Source organism: Papaver somniferum, chromosome 8, assembly GCF_003573695.1.
Source record: "Papaver somniferum cultivar HN1 chromosome 8, ASM357369v1, whole genome shotgun sequence".
NCBI classification, from domain to species: domain Eukaryota; kingdom Viridiplantae; phylum Streptophyta; class Magnoliopsida; order Ranunculales; family Papaveraceae; genus Papaver; species Papaver somniferum.
In genome coordinates this window covers 84,091,105-84,114,006 of record NC_039365.1, presented here as the reverse complement: position 1 = coordinate 84,114,006, position 22,902 = coordinate 84,091,105, and the positions used below count along the sequence as shown (strand labels likewise).

At 37.3% G+C, this 22,902-nt stretch overlaps 2 protein-coding genes and 1 long non-coding RNA gene across 4 annotated transcripts; 2 read left to right on the top strand and 1 right to left on the bottom strand.

Moving 5' to 3' along the window:
* Positions 1-1,405: 1,405 nt before the first annotated feature.
* Positions 1,406-11,261, top strand: LOC113305724 (the record flags this gene model as incomplete). Its single annotated transcript, XM_026554734.1, has 2 exons — positions 1,406-1,430; positions 11,098-11,261. Coding segments are annotated over 2 exons (189 nt in total), but the record flags the coding sequence as incomplete, so codon positions are not given.
* Positions 11,262-11,800: 539 nt separating this feature from the next.
* On the top strand, positions 11,801-14,035 carry LOC113301849. The gene is made up of 3 exons (XR_003336506.1): positions 11,801-12,792; positions 12,895-12,964; positions 13,067-14,035. It is a non-coding gene; the product is annotated as an uncharacterized LOC113301849 (long non-coding RNA).
* Positions 14,036-15,209: 1,174 nt separating this feature from the next.
* Positions 15,210-19,597, bottom strand: LOC113301848 (protein TRANSPARENT TESTA GLABRA 1). 2 transcript variants are annotated; one of them, XM_026550690.1, is made up of 4 exons: positions 19,520-19,584; positions 18,616-19,404; positions 17,740-18,014; positions 15,210-15,444 (listed from the first exon to the last, which is right to left on the bottom strand). In XM_026550690.1, exons 2-3 carry the CDS (start codon positions 19,356-19,358, stop codon positions 17,741-17,743), a joined length of 1,017 nt encoding a protein of 338 aa, XP_026406475.1. In that variant the 5' UTR covers positions 19,359-19,404; positions 19,520-19,584; the 3' UTR covers positions 15,210-15,444; position 17,740. The 2 variants fall into 2 exon arrangements, with proteins under 2 accessions (XP_026406475.1, XP_026406474.1); XM_026550689.1 differs by having other exon boundaries at positions 18,616-19,597.
* Positions 19,598-22,902: the final 3,305 nt, after the last annotated feature.

Here is a 22,902-nt window from a genome sequence, read left to right as displayed (position 1 = left end):
TTGTTAGATCTGATGGCAAAGTTAATTGATGATGCATTTTGTTGGTAAGTTTTTCAATGCTGGGACATGAGTGAGAAGAAGAAGAGGGTGTGTTTTCTCCATTAAGATAGAGAGGAGGAAGATAATAGATGTTTTTAGGTTGATAAGAAAGTTATTGCTGTTTTCATAAACTTTGGTTGTGTATTTAAAATTACCCTTAGAGAGGGAAAACTTATAGCTCTTCTCTTTAAGACCACTAGGGTTTTAACTTTTACTCAACTTTGGATTTTCTTCTAGGAGAGCAGTGTTTGGAAGTTTGTTAAAAAAATATTTTTGTTTGTTTCAAAATAGTTGATAGTCAATGGATTAGATGTAGAATAAGAGTAGTTGTTTTCTAGATTGGGACTTAACATCTTGGTATTATGATTGACTGATCTAACTATGTTTCTTAATTTCTGATCTCTAAATTGATTCGACCTCGTGGAAGTATGAAAACCTATAATGGTACCATTTTCCCATCGAATGGATCCGTCTTCCATTCTCTGCGTTTTCCATCCAAATCATTCATTGAATCCGAATGTAACTTCTTCTCCCCGGATAGTAAATTCGGTCCCAAAAAAATTTGATGAGAACTTTAAAGTAATGAAGGTTGATGATAAATATTAACATTGTATTGATGAAAACTTGATCTGGTAAAACAAATACATTGTTTAAGAAAACTATTCAGAGTAATAAGATTTGATATTGAAAGAGATGCTTTGAATTATATGATAGTGAAACACAAAACCAAAAGAAATTAAGGGAGTAGGAGGAGGAACTGAAAGAACTTGATTTGTTTCCCGGTGTTTATATTCTCAGTGAACAAGAATTGTCGAATTTATTTGATAGCTGTGTTCGTTTTTTCGGTTATTGGTTAACTAATCAAGTTAAGTTTTTTCTTTTCTTTGAAGCATAAATTAAGTTATTCATTAGGATATTGAATAAAAGTGCAGAGTTGAGATTTTTCTTTTCTTTTTTTGATCGGTAGACTTGATATATCTTTATGTTAATTTTGATTCTGAATCAGCAAATGGAGATGAGTGTTTCAATGTTATTCTACTGGGAACGAGGGATTTGTTTAGGCTGAAGTTTGTTTTGCAGAAAAATCATGAAACTAATGAAGCTTAATCTTGTTGAAAGTGGTAGTTTAAGAGAACAAAAATGATGGTTAAGGATGACAATTTATTTTCTATGTCCACCCTTATTGACTACAAGTCAATTCGCACATACCAAAATCAGCTTTCCCCAGAGAATTTTTGGCTTTCCTTATAACAATAATCATACAAAAAGTATTACCCGAGTTAGGTATGCAAACCCGACTCAACCCGCACCCATCAGGTTTGACCCGCACCCAACCTCACCCGCTGATGGTACGGGTCGACTATGACTCACTCCATCTCCAACCCGACCTCACCCTCTCCACCCCACCCAACCCTCCTAAATGTCCTCTAGCATTTTAATCTCTAATAATCCAACCTGAATACTTAATAATCGGTCGACCGAAGGGAGACCTTCTATATGGTGGGTTAAACTGCAATAAGTCGCGGTCTTTCCATGCACACGTGTCATTTCAATTTTTTTAATTTTGTTTTTAATTCGTTTCAATCTGATCAAATTGGATCGTGTTTTTTTTTTTTTAAATTGAGTTGATAATTGAATATTGGCAGTCCCCAAATGTTGATAAAAAACATTCGATAAAAAAAATCAATATCACCTTCAATTGCATTCAATTAAAATCGAATAACGACACTTACATCTGTTGTTAAAGACCGTTGTAAATTTTGAGATTTCGGTCGACATCCAATGTTCACACACGGTCATTTAGTTAGTATCTTCTCTTTACTTTCAGTTCATCTTCTTCATCTCGTGTATTCTTCTTCACTCTCCATTATCACTCAAAGTCAGTGAAATCAAATCACCACCACCACCGTCAAATCACCGCCATTACCAAATTTTAGATTTTTACTCTATAAGATTTCAATTATTCAACAAACAAGTAGAGCAAAAAAAATATGTGTAACAACAAACAACAAACATAAACATGAATAAAGAGAATCATCGACAAGGTGAAATTGAATGAGTCTTCATCAACAAATTAACTCAGAAAGGGAGAATCTTCTCCTTACCTCACTGATTTACTCTTCAGTTAAGTTTAAAGCAGATTTTGAAAAAAAATCTTCCATAAAATTTAAGCTATATTTCCCAACATAAATTCAATTTACAAAATATGGATCCAAAATGAATTTCAATTACGAATTCATAGTCAACGAGTAATTTTTAACAAACCCTTACAACTAATTTATAAAACATTGAGTATCAAAGTTTTTTGGTTGATTTAGATTTTACCCTGTGAACAACATTGAACAAGTTTCTAGTGATGGCCTTCATTGTTCATGTGATAACAGTTAGTTTAAAGCTTGTTGGATTGTTCACCAAAATAATTTGATTCTCGCAGTGGTGTATGATTAACGCATTCACTGATTTACCTAACATGTACTGTTCATGGCGACAGGAAAAATCAGTTAGCTTCGTTGAAAAAAGTTTCGCAGCTGAGAAACAATATCTATCGATTCTTACTTTCTTGGAGTTCTGTATTGAGATTGATTGTTGTTTTTTCCCTGTGAGAAGGAAATCGAAACATCTGTCTGCAATAAAAAATGGAGTATGAATTAGATAGGACAGGTACACTTACCACCCCGCCTGACTCAACCCACCATAATTTTGGGTCGGGTGAAAACCGACCCGCTGCAAGGCGGGTAGGGTGCGTGTGATAATTTTTATCACCCGCCATCGGCGGGTTGGGTGGCAGTGAGGCCAAACCCGATCCACCCGACCCGTTCTGCACCCCTACCCGGGTATGTAAAACATCCCAATGGTTATTTATATGAAATATACAGCCTAGAAAGAATGTCAAATAATTTAAAGTATTTTTCAAATGCTTTTACTATTTTAAATCACCGGTTTTTAAATTAAAGTTTTTATTTTTTTTGTACGAAGGGTTTGCAACAAAAACACATAAATAACTAGCCAAGTGATTAAAACTACCAATGTTTGAACCAAAGACTTCTTATGTTTTAACCGAGTACATACACCTTGAGATCCTCCGAAAGATTCCTATAAAGACGAAGAAAAAACTAGAGCAGACAGCTAAATGAGTTAAGCAGTAACCTATTATCACTAATTACGTTATTGTTTGTCCATTTGACAACTCCTAAACTGCCATTTATAGCATTTATTAAGTTTAAATTATCTCTTTCTAGACGTAGTTTTGCCATTCCTTTTGTTTGCACCATTTTGATTTTCTAAAGAGATGTTATGGATTATGCCTGTTCTTCATCCTGTGCTGCTCCTTGCATGCAAAATGCTCCTTCACATGTTCCTGCATCATTAAAACCTATTGGTCCACAACCCATTGCATTTGCTTGTTTAACAAATGATGCATAAAAATCGCATTTGGTAAAACTTTTTTCTGGTTAGGTCTATTGCTCCTCATTTATAGTCTGCCCTAGTTGTTGGCCATTAGATATTGCATGTTCACAAGTCTAACCCAATATCCAATTCATTGTTGCACCTGTCGTTTGAATACTTCCACCTGCACCTATACATTCTCAAAGACTACAATACAGTGCAACTTCCAAATGTGCCATAACATGAATCCATCACAAAAGATAATGTCTGAATTTAGAGGTCTGCTTGTACTATCATTAATAAACCAACTAGCCACCCAATCCTTCGGATTACTTCATTATACATTCCTATAATTTTATTATTTACAGTACTTCATAGAGATTTAGTGACCTGTCATTATAACAAGAGATGGTTAACATATTCATTATGATTACACATAAAGGCAATTTGGGTTAATATTTGGAACATACCTGAAAATGTTACTTCTCAAGGCCAAACAATCATTAATGCATGTTCACGGAAAGTGTTTAACTTTCGGAGGAAGTTTAACATTTCCCTAACTGTTTCACCATCGAAAAAGACAATAAGCATATTAACATTCCAGTTACCAGAATTTTGGTCAATTAGTTGATTTACAGTTTTGACATTAGTTGAGACACATCAGACATCAACAGACAGTTTTTTGTTGGTACCTATCCTTCCATATATGAATATCAATACCATTCCCAACCTCCTAACAATAGTTCTCTTTTATTACTCTAACCCTCTACACATTCCTTTCCAATCCCATGAACCAGGCTTATCATTTGCATAATGCAATGGATTACTATCAGGGAAGTTTTTATATATGTTTAAGAATTTGATCCCAAAGAGTATATGGCTCCTTTATTATTATCCAAGCTAACTTAGCTAATAGGGCAGTATTAAGGTACTCAGTCTTTTTTATATTAAGACCACATTGAACTATGAGTTTAGTAACCTTATCCCAACCTCTAAAATACAGTCCCCTAGTATTACCTTCTTATTACAGAAAAACTTCCTCTGATTGAGTCCATCCTATCCGTTGTTGTGGGAGATAGCCACTTAACCGCACCATTTGTTAGGGAAATCCAACTCGGATTATCCCACAAGACACTGAATCTTTGGATCGACATAGAATGAAAGAGAAACGATGCAAACACACATAAGAACCAATAAGTAAAGCACACAAGATTTAACATGGTTCAGAAATATGCCTACATCCACCAAACTACTACGACTTCTTCATTATTATGGAACCACTAATAGAGAATTACACTTAATAATTGACTAAACAATCAATAACTATGATCTAACATTGTGTTGATCATAAACCCTAAAATACTCTCATGAACAAAATGCTCCCTGAATCACAAAATAATGTATAACCAAAGAATATAATACTTATCTCACATAACAAGACGATCTTCTTCTAAACGATGTCTCTTCCAACACCAACGATGATCTTCCACCATCAACCTACAAGGTGATATTTTCTTCACTAAACGATGTCTTCCACATCCTCCTCAAACCATAACGATGTACTCTTTCAACACCAATGATGTATCTCTCAACATATGAGAATGATCTCTCTCTTCTCACTAAACTCCACCCAAGAGGTGGGATGGAATCCCTAGAAACCTTAGAGAACTACATCGTGTATTCTCTAACTCTCTAGAAAATTTAAATTCCATGTATAAGAATCACCATAAAATCCTCCTTATATGTTATTCATAACTTGATTCCCAAGTATTAGTCTCCTTGGAAAAGGAAACCTAATGTTATTTAGGTAGCCCAAATCAATATGGAAATCAACCTAAACTAGGAAACCTTATGTTTCTCTACACTAGAGAATTCTACTGTGTTCCAGAAATTTCCGGAATCTTCCCTTAAATACCGACAATTATCAACAATCTCCCACCTTGTCGATGTTTCAACAAATCTCCACCTCGGTAAATATTCCACTAATCTGAGCCGATCTTCAGACCACGACTATCGCCTCAGCATCCAAAAAGACCTCAACGACGATAAAACTGGATCAAGTGCCAACTGAACCCCCCCCCCCCCCCAAACGACCGAAGTCAACAAATCTCGTCCAAAATTCAGCCTAAATTTCTTCGTAGCAGAATAATACTCCTTCATCTTGAAACTCCAAACGCAATTGCTTCTTAAAGCAATAAAACTGAACTTGCTCTCTGCCATGAGCATATCGCCGAAAACGAGTAAAGAGATACGAGGAAAACAAACATGTCAAGCTTCACAGAATAACTAACTCGCTGAACAAACAAACAAGAGGCTCCAAAAGATGACATACAAAACTTCCAAACTAAACCAGCAACCTCAAACCAAAGGGGGCTATGGAAAATTAATGTCCTCCACCAAATCTCCAGGCAAGAATGCAGTTTCGACTTCGTCGACTAAGTCAAACCACCACATTGAAATGAACAGGACTCTGATAGAAATGTGATTAATCACGGAGGAAAAACTTCATAACAATCACACTCTGTCTTGTGCATATTTTTTAGTCAAACTTCAAAAGTGTGTACCAGTACGTAACTGTTCCAAACAAGATCTGGCAATCATCCTTACAAAAATGCATACCCAAACACACCCAACTGTCTTCTTAACCTTAGGCAACTCCACCAGCTCCCAAACAATTATCCAAACGTTGTTGTGCTCACCCATTTTTTTCTTACTCTTAAGCAACCGTAATATGTTCTTAAGTAACTATCCAAGACAATAGTGCTAACTTCTCACGCTAAGCTGGGAAGCAAAGGATGATAAAACTAAATTGTTGCTGAATAGACTTCTCAAGAGAAATCTCTGATCTCATCTTCTACCGCCTCTGTTACTATTGAAACCACAATCTCAATATTTGTAGCATATGAGCAAAGGGAACACACTGCTCCACCAAAACCAAAACCTCTCAAATCATCATCACTACTATAACATAAATCTCTCCACCGAGAGTTCAAATATTACAAACAAAACTTCTGAAATACCAAAGAAATAACACCTTCTTCAACTCTAACACCAAAATTATTTCCTCTAACAAGAAACTTGGCAAACAAAACTTGATCACTTTCCATAAGTACTTCGCCAAATAAAAATAGATGATAAAAGGTTCACGAGATAGCACACCGAAACTTCAACCCCAAACTTGTCCAAGAAATTTGAACAATATGCACTGTGCTTTCTCCAAGTAGTATCAGTGTGCGATAAAATCGCTTTCTACACCAAGCAGTAGAATTGTACCTAAACTTATAAAGTGCCCAAACGATACCTTTTTTCTCTCAAACGGGTCTTCACCTACAAATTGGAACGTATCAACACTAAAAGACCAACCCGTTTCTCAAAACGGTCTTGCACTTCAAACCACTTTGGTGATCCCTGATACACTGCCAAAATCCTCTGACAAAACATCATCGAAACAAAGATCATAATCTACTTAGAATCTTTCTCAGAAACAATAAGAAAGTTTCCCTAAACATCCAAATGGATGTAACTAAATGTATCATGAATACAAAACATAATGATACCCAAACCTACAACCACGTCGCTCTCAAAAGGTACATTCCCTTCGAAGCTACTGATTATATACTTTTCATGTGGTTGTAGTAATAGTGGTAAGGGGTATCGTTCAAACTCGAACTTGTGAAGGTAACTTTTTTTGTAGATTTAAATAAATAAAATTATATGCACAATATTAATAAAATATGGGAGAGAATTTTTACTGGGGATCAGGATTCCACCATCCACCAAAATTTATGTGATTCAATAACAATTCTTTTCATGCAATTCTAGACAATATAACTCCAATCAAAGGAAATTGTGATTCTAATCATTGCCTAAATTAGATTTTGAAAACATCCATTGTTAATCGCGAGCATGAAGTATCAAAAGCAATTAACTAAGCATACTCCATCAAGAGAAAACACAATTGATTAATAAAAATCATTTACTCTATATTTATTCGGTGCAATTAATCATAAAAGAGTTGCATAAATAAATTTAAATAAATTTTACCACATAACTTTTGAAAGAACGGCTTCCTCCGTCACCCCTGGGATTGGATTTAGCTACTCATGATGAAAAACCTCTCAAAATGATTCATTGATGCTCAAAAGTTGTTTACAATCAAGAGAAAATGTAAATATAATCGGGTTTGCAACGCATATAAACGTTACACACTGCTGTTACAAGAGCGACAGAAATGAAAAGCTGTTCCCTGGTTGAATCGACCCACAGCTGAGTGTCGCAGACGCTCGCAAAGAACGACTGCTGATGCAAGTCTGTTCTTCCCGTTCTTCCTCTCTCGCACCAGCAGAAACTTTCTCTCTGTATGTTTTTGTTCTTTGATTCTCTCGACTCCAAACTCTCCCCCAAAACTCTCCAACCCTTCTATGAGTCTCGTAACCTCTTTATATAGCCAACAAGGGATGAAAATATCCCGTCATAACTCTGAATCCTCTCGGTTGAATGCAAGAATATTTTCTCTTTACTCTCACAGGAATCACCGAGATTTCCTTGTATATATTCTAAACATAGAATCCAACGTCGCAGTGAATATATTCTCAAATAACTTCCATATATCCGAACCAATCACCAGAGATATTCCCGGTCCCTGTTGTGAACAAATTCTCGAGAATATCTCCCAGAATATTCACGTATACCCTGTTTAGCTCTCCCGGATTTTCCAGCCACTTCTGGCCCTTCAACTCACCCCTGTTAGCTTCCTATAAGTCCATAGAATAATCCCAAACATTTCCAGCCCTTTAATCTCCTTAAAACTACCCAAACAATTATATCGAAAATCTTCCAGGCGTGAGAACTAGTTTCCCGCCAAATTTTACGTTTCAAATGTTGAAGATGGGTTACCCCCTAACCAGTCCTGGTGTCCCTTAAGCAGCTGCCTGGAAATGGGTCACCCCTTAGTAATTAGGTTACCCCTTATCCAAAATCAAGGGTCCGTATAGCAAGTGTCCTCTGGGGCATTTTCCGCACTTTTTTCGGGGTTCCTCCGGGGCATTTCTGGGGTACTTCCGGTACACTTCTGGGGCGCTTCCGGCACTCTATCAACGGAGGTCCAAACGCCACATTTTCAGCCAATTTCGCTGCAAATCCTTATTCTTCTAAAAACACCTACAGGGACATAAAAAGCCATTATAAATATAAATTCGAGCACTAATAATATATACAATTGAGATTATATAAGACACATAAGCCTATCAGCTACAACGTTCACAGAAACACAACTAAATAGCCATTTCTTCAATCATATGCCTAAGATGCATATTCCATAACTTGTTTTAAAAAAATTGTTTCTCAGTTAAATAATAAGAAACCATAGCTCCACCACAACTAAAATCCCCGTATACGAAGTGCAAAACATACCACGTCTCATCAGACGATCATCACACTTCAACTTACTTGTAACCAACACGCAACAAGCACTCCAAACGAATTAAACTCTTCGAAACTGAAACATGTTGAACATTATGAAGGGTCAACAATTCCCAAGACGAAATCTTTATAAAAGATCTCTCCAAATCTTCACTGCCTTATGCAATTGAAGCGACAACGTCTTCAAGTCTAACTTCTTCTTAACATCCTTTGACTTGTTAGGTCAAAAGACTAACACGATCAAACTGATGAAGATCGATATCAAATTTGCACCATTCGCACCGGAACAATAATAAGAATTTGACACACTAAAAAATTGTCGCATTTACTTCAACCAACATACAAACCGAAGATTTGTATCTCAACCACAACGCTCTTGCTTTCTCAAAACGTGATTGGCAAAGCAAACACACCCAAAAGAAAAACCAACTTGGTCTTCCAAAATAGTCCACAGGAGCCTCGTACGAAACGAAATATAAAGCACAATCAACTAACCAAATTATGGTTACACGATACTTACCTGAAGCTATGCGGAATGCATAGGGTTATACAATTCAATAAGTATAAGGTCAAATCCTTCGATGTAAAGCACTGCCAAAAAAGAATGTGGAATATCAAAGTATCTCATTCTTCCGAAAGACTTTAACTTGCTTCATACACAAAATTGACAACATCAAACCCTTCAAACCTGAATGAATGATAACATCAATCTATGCATCTTCGAATATTTAGTAACTTCAAATCCTTCATACTTGAATACTTGAAAAATCAAATCTTTTGAAACCAAAAATTCTGCTACCCGCTGAAAACGGAACATCCCCACTTCTAACTTCGATCCTCTCCACGCTCACCACACCACTTGTTGTAGGAGATAGCCACTTAACTGCACCACTTGTTAGGGAAATCCAACTCGGATTAACCAACAAGACACTAAATCCTTGGATCGACGTATAATGAAAGATAAACGATGCAAACACACATAAGAATCAATAAGTAGAGCACATAAGACTTAACGTGGTTCAACAATATGCCTACATCCACCAAACGGGTACGACTTTTTCATTATTATGGAACCACTAACAGAGAATTACACTTAATAATTGACTAAACAATCAATAACTATGATCCAACATTGTGTTAATTATAAACCCTAAAATAGCTCTCATGAACAAAAGGCTCCATAAATCACAGAATAATGTATAATCAAGATGATATCCTTCTAAACGATATCTCTTCCAACACCAATGATGTATCTCTCAACATCAAAGAATGGTCTCTCTTTTCTTACTAAACTCCACCCAAAAGGTGGGATGGAATCCCTAGAAACCTTAGAGAACTACATTGTGTATTCTCTAACTCTCTAGAAAACTTAAATTCCATGTCTAAGAATCACCATATAAGCCTCCTTATATAGTATTCATAACTTGATTCCCAGGTATTAGTCTCCTTGGAAAAGAAAACCTTAACCAACTAGGAAACTTAATGTTATTTAGGTAACCCAAATCAGTATGGAAATCAACCTAAACTAGGAAACCTTATGTTTCTCTACACCAGAGATTCTATTATGTTCCAGAACTTTCCGGAATCTTCCCTTAAACACCGACAATTATCAAGAAAACTTCAAGATGATTACTAGCTAAAGTCCCTAAGACTGATTGTACCGAAACAGTTCTATCAGGTTGATTCAAATGTTTGCTTTTCCAAGTTGCAAGTATATTTTCGAAACTAGTTTCTAAGTGCCCAAAATTTCCATTTTGTCTCTCTGAATTAAGAGAGGAACACCTAGTTACTTTCCTGAAGACCTAACCTTCTTATCTTCAATATACTAACCACACTGTTCTTGACTAAGGGTGCACAGGAACCGAGCCGAAAAACCGGACCGTGCCGGAACCGGTGGAACCGTACTTGGTTTTATACCGAACCGAGGAAGGGGTACAGATAACAGTTCAAAACCTGAGAACCAGCCTCTAGGGGGTACATGTACACGGCCTTATTCATGTCACGTACCGTCCCGTCCCGTTTGTACCGAATAATACTGACCATTAAATTTAGGGATTTAATATGATGGTGGTCTATACAGAAATTCGGTCAGAAGAATAGATAGATGGATTTCTCATTTTCTTTTTCCTCCTTTTTCTTTGCTGGTTGTTGTTTAAATATCAAAGAATTCATTATTTGCTGGTTTTTTTCGTTTTTTTGTTTGGTTTTGATCAGCAGTACCAACATCAACGAGTACTTGTTTGTTATCAACAATATTTGAAGAAGGAGAAGTAGTAGGAATTTTAAGAGTACCTCTGATAGACATAGCAATAGAAGGGACAGTACCAGTAGCAGCAACAATTGAAGGTTCAACATGTTCTAATAACCAACGTATAGTTTCACCATCAGATTTATGGCATAATTCTCTTGTTTAGCATATTGTTGCTCAGTAAAACAGGTGCTTAAGCTGCTTAACAGACCAAAATTTGTCTGGAAAACTGACAGGAAAATCTGTCTGGAATTCTGATAGAAAGTACCGACTGGTACCGGAACCGTCTCTAGTACCGTACTTGTCCCGAATGCGACGTTTACCGAGGAAAGAGGTACATGTACCGGTTCAAAAACTAAGAACCGAGACTAGGGAGGTATAGGTACTCGGCCTCGACAAGAACCGAGCCGAACCGTACCGTGTGCATCCTTATTCTTGACACCACTATCCGTTTTTGGACTAAAAGCAACCCTTGATCATAACTAGTCATGTAAAAAAGTGAACAAACTTGTGGTACAAAAACTCCACCCATATGTTGAGAGTTACAAGAACTCCATTTTCCCGAAAAGTGATACAAAAACCCCAACTTTTTTTTATAAAGTTTAAATTAGATCATTCAAGTTTTTTAATAATTACATAACAGCCCTCCCATAATTAAATTTGTTCTTATCTTTTATCATTTACTCTTTTTTCCGTCGCCTCCTCTTATTCTATTTACTCTTTTTCGTCCGCCCTCTCCTACAATAACGCCTCCTTCTCCTACTCCTGCACCACCACCAAAACCTCGACCATTTCAAAAGAAGCTCTGAATCATCCATGGCATATACAGATAGAATTATAGGGGTTTGTTTATCGTTGAATGGTTGATTGAGGCGATCAATTCGTTGTTCATTTTCCGACGCTAATTCTTACTAGAAATTCAGTAAATTAAATTGTATTTAGGTTTCGATTTGGGTTTTTAGATCTACTCGGTGTTGATTGTTAAATTAAATTATAGTTCGGCTTCGATTTGGTTTTTCAGATCTACTAGGTTTTGATTATGAAATTGGTGTCGTTACTGATGGATCTTGAGCAGGGTTCGTTGTTAATTGAAACGTGTCCAAGTTAGCAGAGAAATCTCTTGGATTTATCAAAATGTTTTCGGAATTATACGATTAGAATAGCATGATCCTATAATTTTGGTGGAGCTTCCTAACTGGTACTGGGATTCATCTATTGCAGTCAGAATCCCCAAAAAATATGTCAAAGAAAATGAGTATAAATCCCAAATAGGAACACATCTCGTTTCATAAAGATGCTTGAAATTTTGGATTTGATATTTTCTCCTTCCCATTGTTTTTTTTTATCCGCATCAAAATGATATTCCTTTGCCATTGTCATGTGTAGCTTAATCAAAAGAGTCATAAATGAGAATCCGTTTACATGGTTTCTGTCTAAGCTGTTTTTTTCCTTCTAATTCGCGATTTGGTTGTGTAAAATTTATCTTTTTACATGTAATGGTTGCAGTCAAGTTGCTAACGACGCTGTCGGGAGTATAAAAACAGTGGCTTCCTTTAGGTGATGGCTTTGGATAAAAAGAAAAGTGAAAGTCCAGTTTAAGCTGGTATAAGACTTGGATTAATTTGTGGGGTTGCATTTGATTAATGGGAGCTCAATTTGTGGAGATTGGAAGGATGTCATTTGCTGATGTTTTTCAAGTAAGGATTCCCATGATAACTCTCAAAACCGTTCACTGAGATCTTAGACAATAACAGTTGTTGATAATTGTGTTCTCATTATTAGTTGTTGTTATTTCATAGGTTTTCGTTGCTCTCACAATGACTACAATTGTAGATACAAACAATTTGGCAAAGCTCTATACTTGAACTGGTCAGTGTACTTGTTATTTCTCTCTACGTAGTATGAAGTGGGATTTTCATTTTGGAAGGATTTAATTTGCGTGATTAGTATTAATGTGTAACTAACTTGCAGGCTGATTGTTTACTTGCGAGGTGTTGGTGGCTTCTCAAAATCATCACCCCATATTCGTGTAGCAAGTTCCCCACCGGCCTGTCAGATTAAGCCTGTTCAGTTTGCAAAAATCTAGTAAACTAAATTACTAGATATCCATACCCCTATTGTCTGTTTCATTTGTTCAATGGACTTGTATAACACCTCTTATAATTTCTCTTGCAGGTACACAACAAGTCCGCATTTGTTCAATGAACTTGTATAATACGCTCTTGTAATTTCTCCTGCAGTAGAATAGACAGTTGATGAAATTGGTTTCATCGTATTTTTGCTAATTTTTGTCGACGAAACCAATTTGTTGGTGATATAATAATAATTTTTTCTGTTGAAACCAATTTTGGTTTCATCTAAAATGTGCTTTTTTTCCAGATTTTATGTCGATGAAACCAATTTTGTTGGTGATACGGTAATTTATGTTGAAACGAGTTTTGGTTGCTTCTAATTTTATTTCACTTTTTATCGACGAAACCAATATTATTGGTAATACGATAACTTTATGTTGAGACGAGCTTTGGTTTCATTTTTTATTTATTTTTCCCCGACGAAACGAATATTTTTGGTGATACAATAATTTATGTTAAACGAGTTTCGGTTTCATCTAATTTTATTGCAGTTTTTTTTTATAGTTTTTGTGGACAAAACCAATCTTATTGGTGATACTAGAATTTTATGTTGAAACAAATTTTGGTTTCATGTTCCATAATCGTCGACAAGACCAAATTGTAGTTTATTATTGGAACTAATTTTGGTTTCAACATATTTTTTCATTTTGTTGACATATATTTTTTTCATTTTGTTGACATATTCTTGGCGGCGACGATGGTGCTGGTGGTTGGCGATGGTGGGCGGCAGCGGTGCTGGTGGTCGGTGGTGGCGGCGGCAGTAATCAGCGGTGGTGCTGACTGGTGGCGGTGGACAGTGGACGGTGGTGGCGGCGGTGGTGGTGGACGATGGTGGTGGTGGTGGCGCAATGGAGGTGGAGGTGGTGGTGGATGATGCGATGGTCGTCGTAGGTGGTGGTGCAATGGCGGTGGTGGTGGTGGGGCGATGGTCGTGGCGCGGTGGTGGTGGTCGACGACAGTTGTGGTGCTGCTGGTCGGCGGCAGTGGTGGAGGTGGTGGTGGTTGGAGCCGATGGTGGTTAGTGGTGGTGGGATGATGGTAGTGCTGCTTGTGGTGTGTTGTTGTCGATGGTGATAATATAATAAAAATTAGAGGTGGGGTTAATTTTAATATAATAAAAATTAGAGGTGGAGTTAATTTTTGTTTTTGTTGAGGTGATTTAAACTAGAAGTGTAATATAGACAGTTTATGTTAAATGAGATTTTTGTGAACAATTTGTTTTGTTGGAGTTTTTGTGAATGGATAGTGATATCTTTGGGATTATAACTGGCGGACTAACCCTTGATTGGTCATAATTAATAGACTGACCTGGGTACTTGCTAAATTGCTGTAGAATGCAATCCAGACTCCTACACATTTCACCTTCGTAAAATGAGTTGGCTTGAGCATTTATTTAAAATGAGTTACGGTTAATACATACATAAGCTATATTTAAGAAAAACCTTCACTAAATTCAACCACGTCCCATCACGCAATTCCTGATTGGATGCCTCTAAACGCTGATGTTTATATAAATTTAATGTGGACTGGACACTAGTCAGATGGGAACTGGCATTTCATTGCGTAATAATGCAGGGTACTTGCAAAGGCGCAAGTCCACAGAACTGATGCTAAATCCCATTCAATTGGAAATAGAAACATCTTCAGTGAAATAGAAACGTTGTCGCATGAATTTTCTTGCTGTCATTTTACTTTTGTAAGAAGAGATGATAACCGAGTAGAAGATGGTATCTCTCAAATCAATTAGTAAGACAGCAAGTTTAATACTAAAAATTGTGCAAATAATGAAGAAATATCGATCTTTCACAGGGTTGGTATAATTTAGGAAAGTTTGTTTGAGCAGAGCTGGAGATAATCTTTGGTTCAAATGAAATTATTACAATACGCCCACATGTTGATCATCCATCAAGATATTTTCTAAAGAAGTCCACTAGGTATTTCTATTTTCTAAACATATGTTATTCAAGAGAAAACTATGGAACTGTAATGAAAATCACCCAAGTCTCATTAAGATTTGAAAGGGGAGAAAAACAAACCATCCTTAAGATCCAAATGTGTTTTAAATTCCTCAAAAATAAAATTCTGGTGCAACTATAGATAGTGAAGACCTCACTAAACCAACAGCTAAGACAGTAATCGATAGTCGCACCCCAAAAAACTTGAACTCTTAGGCATTGTGTCAGAGTTAGACCTTCAATCTGAATGCTGCTACTGGATCTGTAAAGAAAGCATGTACAGTCTTAATAAAAACATACAAATATTTAAGCATGCGTTTTAAGTTATTCTTGTACAAAGACACCTCTGACTCCAGTTTAAACAAAATAAAATACAATGATGTGCAAAAGAATTCAATCACCGACAGTCTATACGCAGGATCCAAGAATCCCCAGGAAAGTGGCCATGCAGAATTAGAAATGCATGTCATGAGCCTCACAGCTAAAACTCCAGAACCATGTTATATTTTATTTATCAACACAGTAAAGAGTGATGTGCCAGCTACCAGCTAAGGTCACCAAGGACTAATTTATGCTTTCATTGCCATTAAACCGAACCCTATATATGACATTCAGAAGTACCCTTTCACGCCAAGCAAAAGATTAGCACATTGATAGGGCTCACCTCCCCAAGCAAACTTGATATTTATGATCATAACTACCAGGGTTGCGTAGGTTAACCATTAACATGAAATGTTCACAACCCAAATTGATGAGCATGTAAAAATAGAATTAACTGTCACAGGAGATGTAAAATGCATCTCACATCCTTCTAAAGTTCTTGAAACATGCCATGATTATAAAAGGGACATCACTATACCCGACTTTATTCCTTCAGACCACTTCACATCGTTGTCCACAATATGTCTTTTTCTCACAGTTCTATTGACCCTCAGAGACAGCCTTTCATATCAAGGAAAGCACGAGCGCATGTATGGGGCTCACCTACCCAAACAATCTTGACCTTATAATTATTTGATTTAACAGTGTTACACAGGTATTTTATTTCAAATTGTTAAAGAATGAATATGCATTGATAATGACTAACGAGCATGCAAAAAACAAATAACTGTGAGCAGAAACAGCTGAATTCAGTTATAAAATGCATCTCCAAACACGAGCCTTCTTGAAACATGCTAAATCTTGTGAAAGATACAAATTTCAGTCACGTTCTTTACTTCTTCATACTACAGTGTCTACAATATAACTATTTTGTTACTGTTCTAGCAGAACATCCATCTATACACAGTACATTCAACTGCTCCGATTAGATAATTTACCAACTTGACAAATCATAAGGTTGCAGCGTACCACCATCTGCTGCAAGACAATATAACTGGTGTGGCAGATCATGTAATGTAGGATTCCACTCAGTGTATTCTCAACGAACCATAATCTATACTACTGGGAACCTCCTACAGCTTATTGCTAACCATTCTGTTCAGTCGGAAAATTCAATGTGATATGCTTCCCTAGAGTCTAAGCTTACTGAATTCCAGTGAATCCACCACTAACCAAATTGCAACCAAATATAATCCCAACAACATCATGCTTAATGTGTGATTGCCATATATCCAAGTTATTCTAAAAGTCTTCAGCATACATATTAGTAACCTAGGTAAAAACTTAACCATTCTTGACCCCAATGGGGTACAAATGGTTAAGGGCTAATAGCTAAACTGGTGTGGCACAACAGTTGTTCATTTTTTTTTTATTCATAATTGTCCATTTTGAAGAGCTAAGTAGTTGACTGAGTTCCTATGCACAACACAATTTCTGTTATGTGAGACCGCTTAGCTCAGAGGTTAGAGTATCGCATTTGTAATGCAATACCAAAAGTGGACTTTTCTCTCATTGCTCTCTTTGAAAAGACTTCTTTCCTTTTCTCGAATATAGTGGAGATATAATTATGTCGTAAGAACTTCCGAGTATGAACAAAAAACGGAATCTACAGGTTAGGCGGTAAGTTAGATCTCTACAGAACAAATTAGGATGAAGTATCCTTTAGATAGCTAAACTATAAGCTTGAAAAATAGATCCATAACTTGAAACTTAGTTCAGTCGAAAATGCGAAATCTAACTAAGTAAAGAACAGTGTTCATAACTTCAAGTTTATTAATGAAATTAGATAGAGTCCTAACTCCAAGACCAAACCATCATCTCAGAGAGGATGACAAAACTCTTAAAGATTAAAAAGAGTACAAGCTAACTTGGTTCCTTTATGTCCAGTAATTCTTAGAAACCTGTTTTGTTGCAAACAGGTTACTAAATAGAATACCTACAGTAGTTGTAAAGACTTAATAAGGTAACTCCATTCCCAAACAGCAAAGAAACTTAATGAAGCTTATTGATCAGATTTCTTGACATGCTAAACCTAATCTCTTAGTCAACTAATCAATTGTTCTATCCACTTCCAGGTTCAAAATTAATAATCAAATCCCATTTTCTGAAGAGCTTTAGCATTTGTATGTACAAAAGACGCATATGCATTCACAGATTTCAAACTAAACTTGCATACCTCAAACTTTCAAGAGCTGCAATTTGGAAGAAAAAGAAATGGCGATCCAGTCAGGCTGAAGAGCTGACCATTGTAACTGATTAATCTCTGAACCAGCAGAATATGCAAGTATTGGATCAATCCCATTTGATCCTGCTACAGTTGGTAGCTCCCAAATAAGCGCCTGTGAATCATCCCCAGCAGAACATATATGACGACAACTCTGTGGCGCCCATGCAATCGCGTTCACACTAGCTAGATGCCGATCTAGTTCCGCTACTGGCATGGAAGGTGACCTGATAGCATACGTGTAAGTGTAAAGAACAAATAAAAAAACTAACTGGAAAATCTCTCCAAACCCTACTTGCTAAAATGGCTAGAGAACTACCTTCCTTAGGTTCCAGTAGGTAGGGAGATGAGAATGCATTTGAAGGAGTAGACGAATAAATAATATTCTCATTGGTAAAATAGTGTAAACATAAACTAGGATTCCAATTATTGAGTAACGTTTTGGATAAATGTGAAGTTCCATTAGATCCACATAATTAATGTAAGTTACATAAGGTAGCTCCATCCTTAGCAGTTTGAGCTTTTTAAGCAAGCAGTTAGTTCAGTACCAGAACCAGACATTGGAAGTCACTTGCGAGTTCAAGACTCAATAAACAATAGAAATGAGATTGTTCCATGCTTCTTATGAGCTAGCTATAGTTCCTCCAATCTTAGCCCTACATAGATGTAATAGTTATGGTAGTGTATCGTAATCTTAGATGGCTACATAATGCTCCTTATTAGAGCATAGGCATTTCATAACCAATAAAAACTCCTCCTTCATTTAAAACCCACATACAAATAAACAAAACAAATTTAGTAAAAGCTGAAAATTTGACGGTGCTTTACCTGATATCCATAATCACAACTTTGTTGCTGTCCATTAATGTCGTTGCAATATATCGTAAATCCTGTTTGTTCCAAGCTAATCTAAGTAATGGAGTATCAGGTAATGGACTTTCGTAAATTATAGTGGAATGTTCTTTATCTCTTAAGTCGAAAATTCTAACAGACCCATCAGCAGAAACAGAAGCAAAAATCCCAACTTCACCCCACGCAATATCATAAACCTCTTTATCATGAGCAATGAGTTGAGTTTCAACGATACCTCTTTCAATATCCCAGATTGTACAAGTTGTATCTACGCTTGATGTACCAATTCTATTTGGGTCTAATTCGTTCCAATCAAATGAGGTTAATGGTGCACAAAATTCACTTGATTTGCTATTATCAAGAACCGATTTGGGTTCAACCGAATTTCCTTTAATATCCCAAAGTCTTAGATAATCACCAGAAGAAGCTAAGAGATTACTAGAATTGGGGCTTGGGTTAAACATTAGTTTTGTCGGAGGATATTGATGTTCAAAAGAAAGATTTGGGTCTGTTTTGAAAGTTGAGGTTTCTTCATCAAATGATATAATTTCTACTTTATTGTTGAAATGTTCTATGAAACTACCAACTGCAATTCTATGGGTTTTGTTGGATGAAGAAGAAGTTGTTGATGATGGAGAAAAAGCCATGGCATAAATTGGGTACGGGGAATCATAAGTAAATGCATTTTCTAAATTTGATTCTTGAGTTGAATTCTCCATCAGATACAACGGAGTTAAAATTGAAAATTGGGGATTCTGGAACGGGTCTTTCTTTTTTTGGTTGTTGTTGCGTCTGTTGACAAGGTTTTAGGGTTCGAAAGATAATAAAAATTAGGGTGTCTGTTTGGTTGGAAGAAGATGGGAGAGAGGTATGAAAGCTCCAAGTAGCATGGAAGGAAGAAGTCGAGAAGGGAATGATCAGACTGAGAATTTTGAGAGTTGAATGGTAAGTACGGTAGTTGTTGGACAAAAAAGAAAAAAAAAAAAGTTAGTTGGATACTTGACTACGGTTGGTAAATGAGCCCAATCTCCCGAGTCCCGACTACCGAGCAATGTTTTGGAAGACGCTTTTTCTGACGCGGTTAACTGGAGCCAGAAATGTCATCAAAGCTCTTAGGGGTCAAATGAATAAATTTAAATTGTATTACTAATTTTTAGGTTTTATTATAAAAAAACAAAAATTCACGTAGTAGTCAAGCGAGCAACAAACTGCGACGCAAGTCCTTTTTGAATTGCAAATCGTATCTTTTTAAAAATAAACTCTTTCGATCCGGGGATCATGACATTATTGTGCATGACCTTCTGGACCCTCTTGAGGAGTCCAACCGCCTCTGGAGCCAAAAACCCAAAAGTGTCAAAAGCAAAGAGGATAAAAGCGTGCCTATTATCGATACATGCTTCGCTATCTTACTTGAGGCAGCCCTTAATGCTGCTTGGCCAACTTTAAAGGTGCCATGTCCAATGCCTACTAACGGAGAAACCCCAGTGAGGTCAACACATGCATGCTTTCCATTAGCTCATCCAAAAATAAGAACATCTGCTGGCCTGAGTGTGGATCTTCCTTCCAGTGGGTTTGTCAAAAAATTGACAGACGCTTCTTTCTTCGCTGAAATACCCGCTCGCCATAATACATCATATATGGTAGCCCTCACATGATCATGTCTATATTTTTACCTTACAATGGACTGCATGTTCTTCATACGTGTCTAAGCATCCTGTGAAACAAGCAGGGCAACATGAATCTGAGGGATATAAAGGAATCATTAACCTGTACTTAAGGATGGAACGTACTCCACAGGCGACATCTTCTGTCCAAGCCCCTCAATCGAAATAGCGAGAAGGAAGTCCTGAGCATGCGCTGCTCGAAGACAACCAAAAACAGCTTTCTGCTTGTCTGATAACTCGTACACTCGATCCATGTCTTTAACCACTTTACCAAAAAGGGCACTCGCCAGGTTACTTTGTGTGTTTTTTTTTTTTGGGGGGGGGGGAGTGTCCTTACTGGTAAAACTACTAAAGTCATAATCAGGAAGAGTTGCTTGTAATGCATCCAAGGCCTTATGAAAATTGTCATCCATGCCTTCCACTCCACCATCCCTTTATATGTGATTAGGGATTTTTTTAGTTATTCTTAAACAACTCAGTTCTTGGTCTAATGGTTTTGTGTTTACTCATGTAAAGACAGAAATAATGTAGCGGGTGAAATCAGCGAGTTTGCTAAAAGTACATTTGTTCATTCTATACATCAAGAATGGGAAATAAATCTACCAGTTTGGTTAAGAAATTTCATCCAACCAGAGAAAACTTGAGACGGAAATAAAAATACAATTATGTTTATAATAAGTTTTACAGGAAGTTGGTAGGGAGTCTAGCGACAAGCTGAGCTCCTATACCTTTCTGAATGACAATTCCTAATCTATGAAAAAAAGAATTACCTACTTTAGAGTTGGCATCATGACTAGCCATACAATTCTTCAATCTCTTCATGAGGGACATCACTGAGCTCTCCAAGGTAAATGCTGCAAGGATACCGAAGCCATAACCATGCTCGGAACACTTTGTTAGATATTTATTACGTTTGCGTGTAATGGCATCTGAAATGGCCTGACCAGGGGTGAAGCTGCGATATCTACTGCTGGTGAACGGGGAGACCACGGTGACATCAAAACAAACAACAAGACTATTTTCCCAATTGTGTATGAGAACATCAGCAGGTCTCAAGCCATTTTACGAGTTGGATAAGAAACCAAGGGTTACTTCCTTTCGCGCCGGAACGCCTGCTTTGTAGCATATGTCTGCGACTAAATCACATACGAGGTTGTGTCTAAACTTAGGACCAACGTCTTTAGCACAATGTAACGCGTGATCGCCATATATGTCCATCGACTTGTTGCATCTAGGGCAAGAATCATGTTCGCTAAAGAGAGGTATTCCCAATCTGTAGCATAGGATGGACCTGAACTGCCTCGGTTCGACCATTTGGTTAAGACCGCTGGGAATGAAAATTAAATAATCATGTGCATGTTTTGCTCTGTTGCATTGCCAAAGAGATGCGTCTCTGTCTGACATGGTGAGTTTGCTCGGTATCTGTTTAACTACAGCTTTGAAGTAGTGAACTGCCAAAGTACGCATAGTATGCGGGGAAGTTTCTTCAATGTTGAAGTTATCCGGAGATAAGTCACAAACCTTCATGTAATTGCTGAGAGCCAGTTGGAAAGCATTGCTGGACATCGGCGTTGTGGAATGGTTGAGGATAGTGCTCTGCAGATGCCGTGTTTGGATGTATGAGGCGGGGTAGCAATAGTTAATGGTGTCCGACATGGTATAAAAACCAAGTCCTCCCTCCTTGATAGGCAGTGAAACGATGCGTTGTTGCACAAGTTCGAAGCCTGATCCATTGCTAACAATCATATGTCTAAGGTACTGCATGAGGTGTTGATTGAAAAAAACTTGTGCCTGGTATATGACTGAAGGGTCAATGGTTCTCATTGTGAAGTATAGTCTTGACACTCCTGTGCAGTTGCGAAATAGCAACAATTCCTCCTGAGGGTCGCGTAACTTCTTGACAGAATTCATTAAATCTATAGTTTTATGGACCCTTCTCATGACTATATTGTTGCTGAAGTTGGCATCTAAACTTATCGGGCCACCCAAGAGTTTGACGCCAGCAGAAGGCCTACTGACATTAGCAGGAAATACTCCCTCTTCTAGACTCCTAGGATATCTAGTCGGCTAGTAGAGATCAATCTTGTTAATGTTGAAGTGTAACCCACGAGCCTTGCCTTCAGCTTTCACTATCCGTAAGGCTTTAGCCACTTCTAAAGTGTCACCAACGATTGTCCCGTCATCCAAATACTATGCTTGTAGGTCCAAATTACATTGGGAGGCAGTTTGAAGCACTAGTGGGTGCAGATTAAGAGCAAATAGCAAGGAGCCTAAGGGGTCACCTTGTTGTACACCTTGGGGAGAGACAAGTGTGAATTCGTTGTAGTACAATTTAGCTAGTGCTCTATATTTGAACTCTACCCACCTAGAGATTCCTGAGCATTTCAATATTGCTTCTCTCAACATTGTAGACCTGACAACTAAGTTAAATGCGTTACTGAAGTCGATGAGGAGCATGGACTTGCGACTGTCGCAACAGTTGTGTTCTAAAATCTTATTGACTGCGTGGAGAATACCTTCGCCTCCACATGGGACACCGACTCCGAATTGGTAATCTCCCAGGTATGTAGCCATATCTCTACTCACGGAAGTTGTGGCT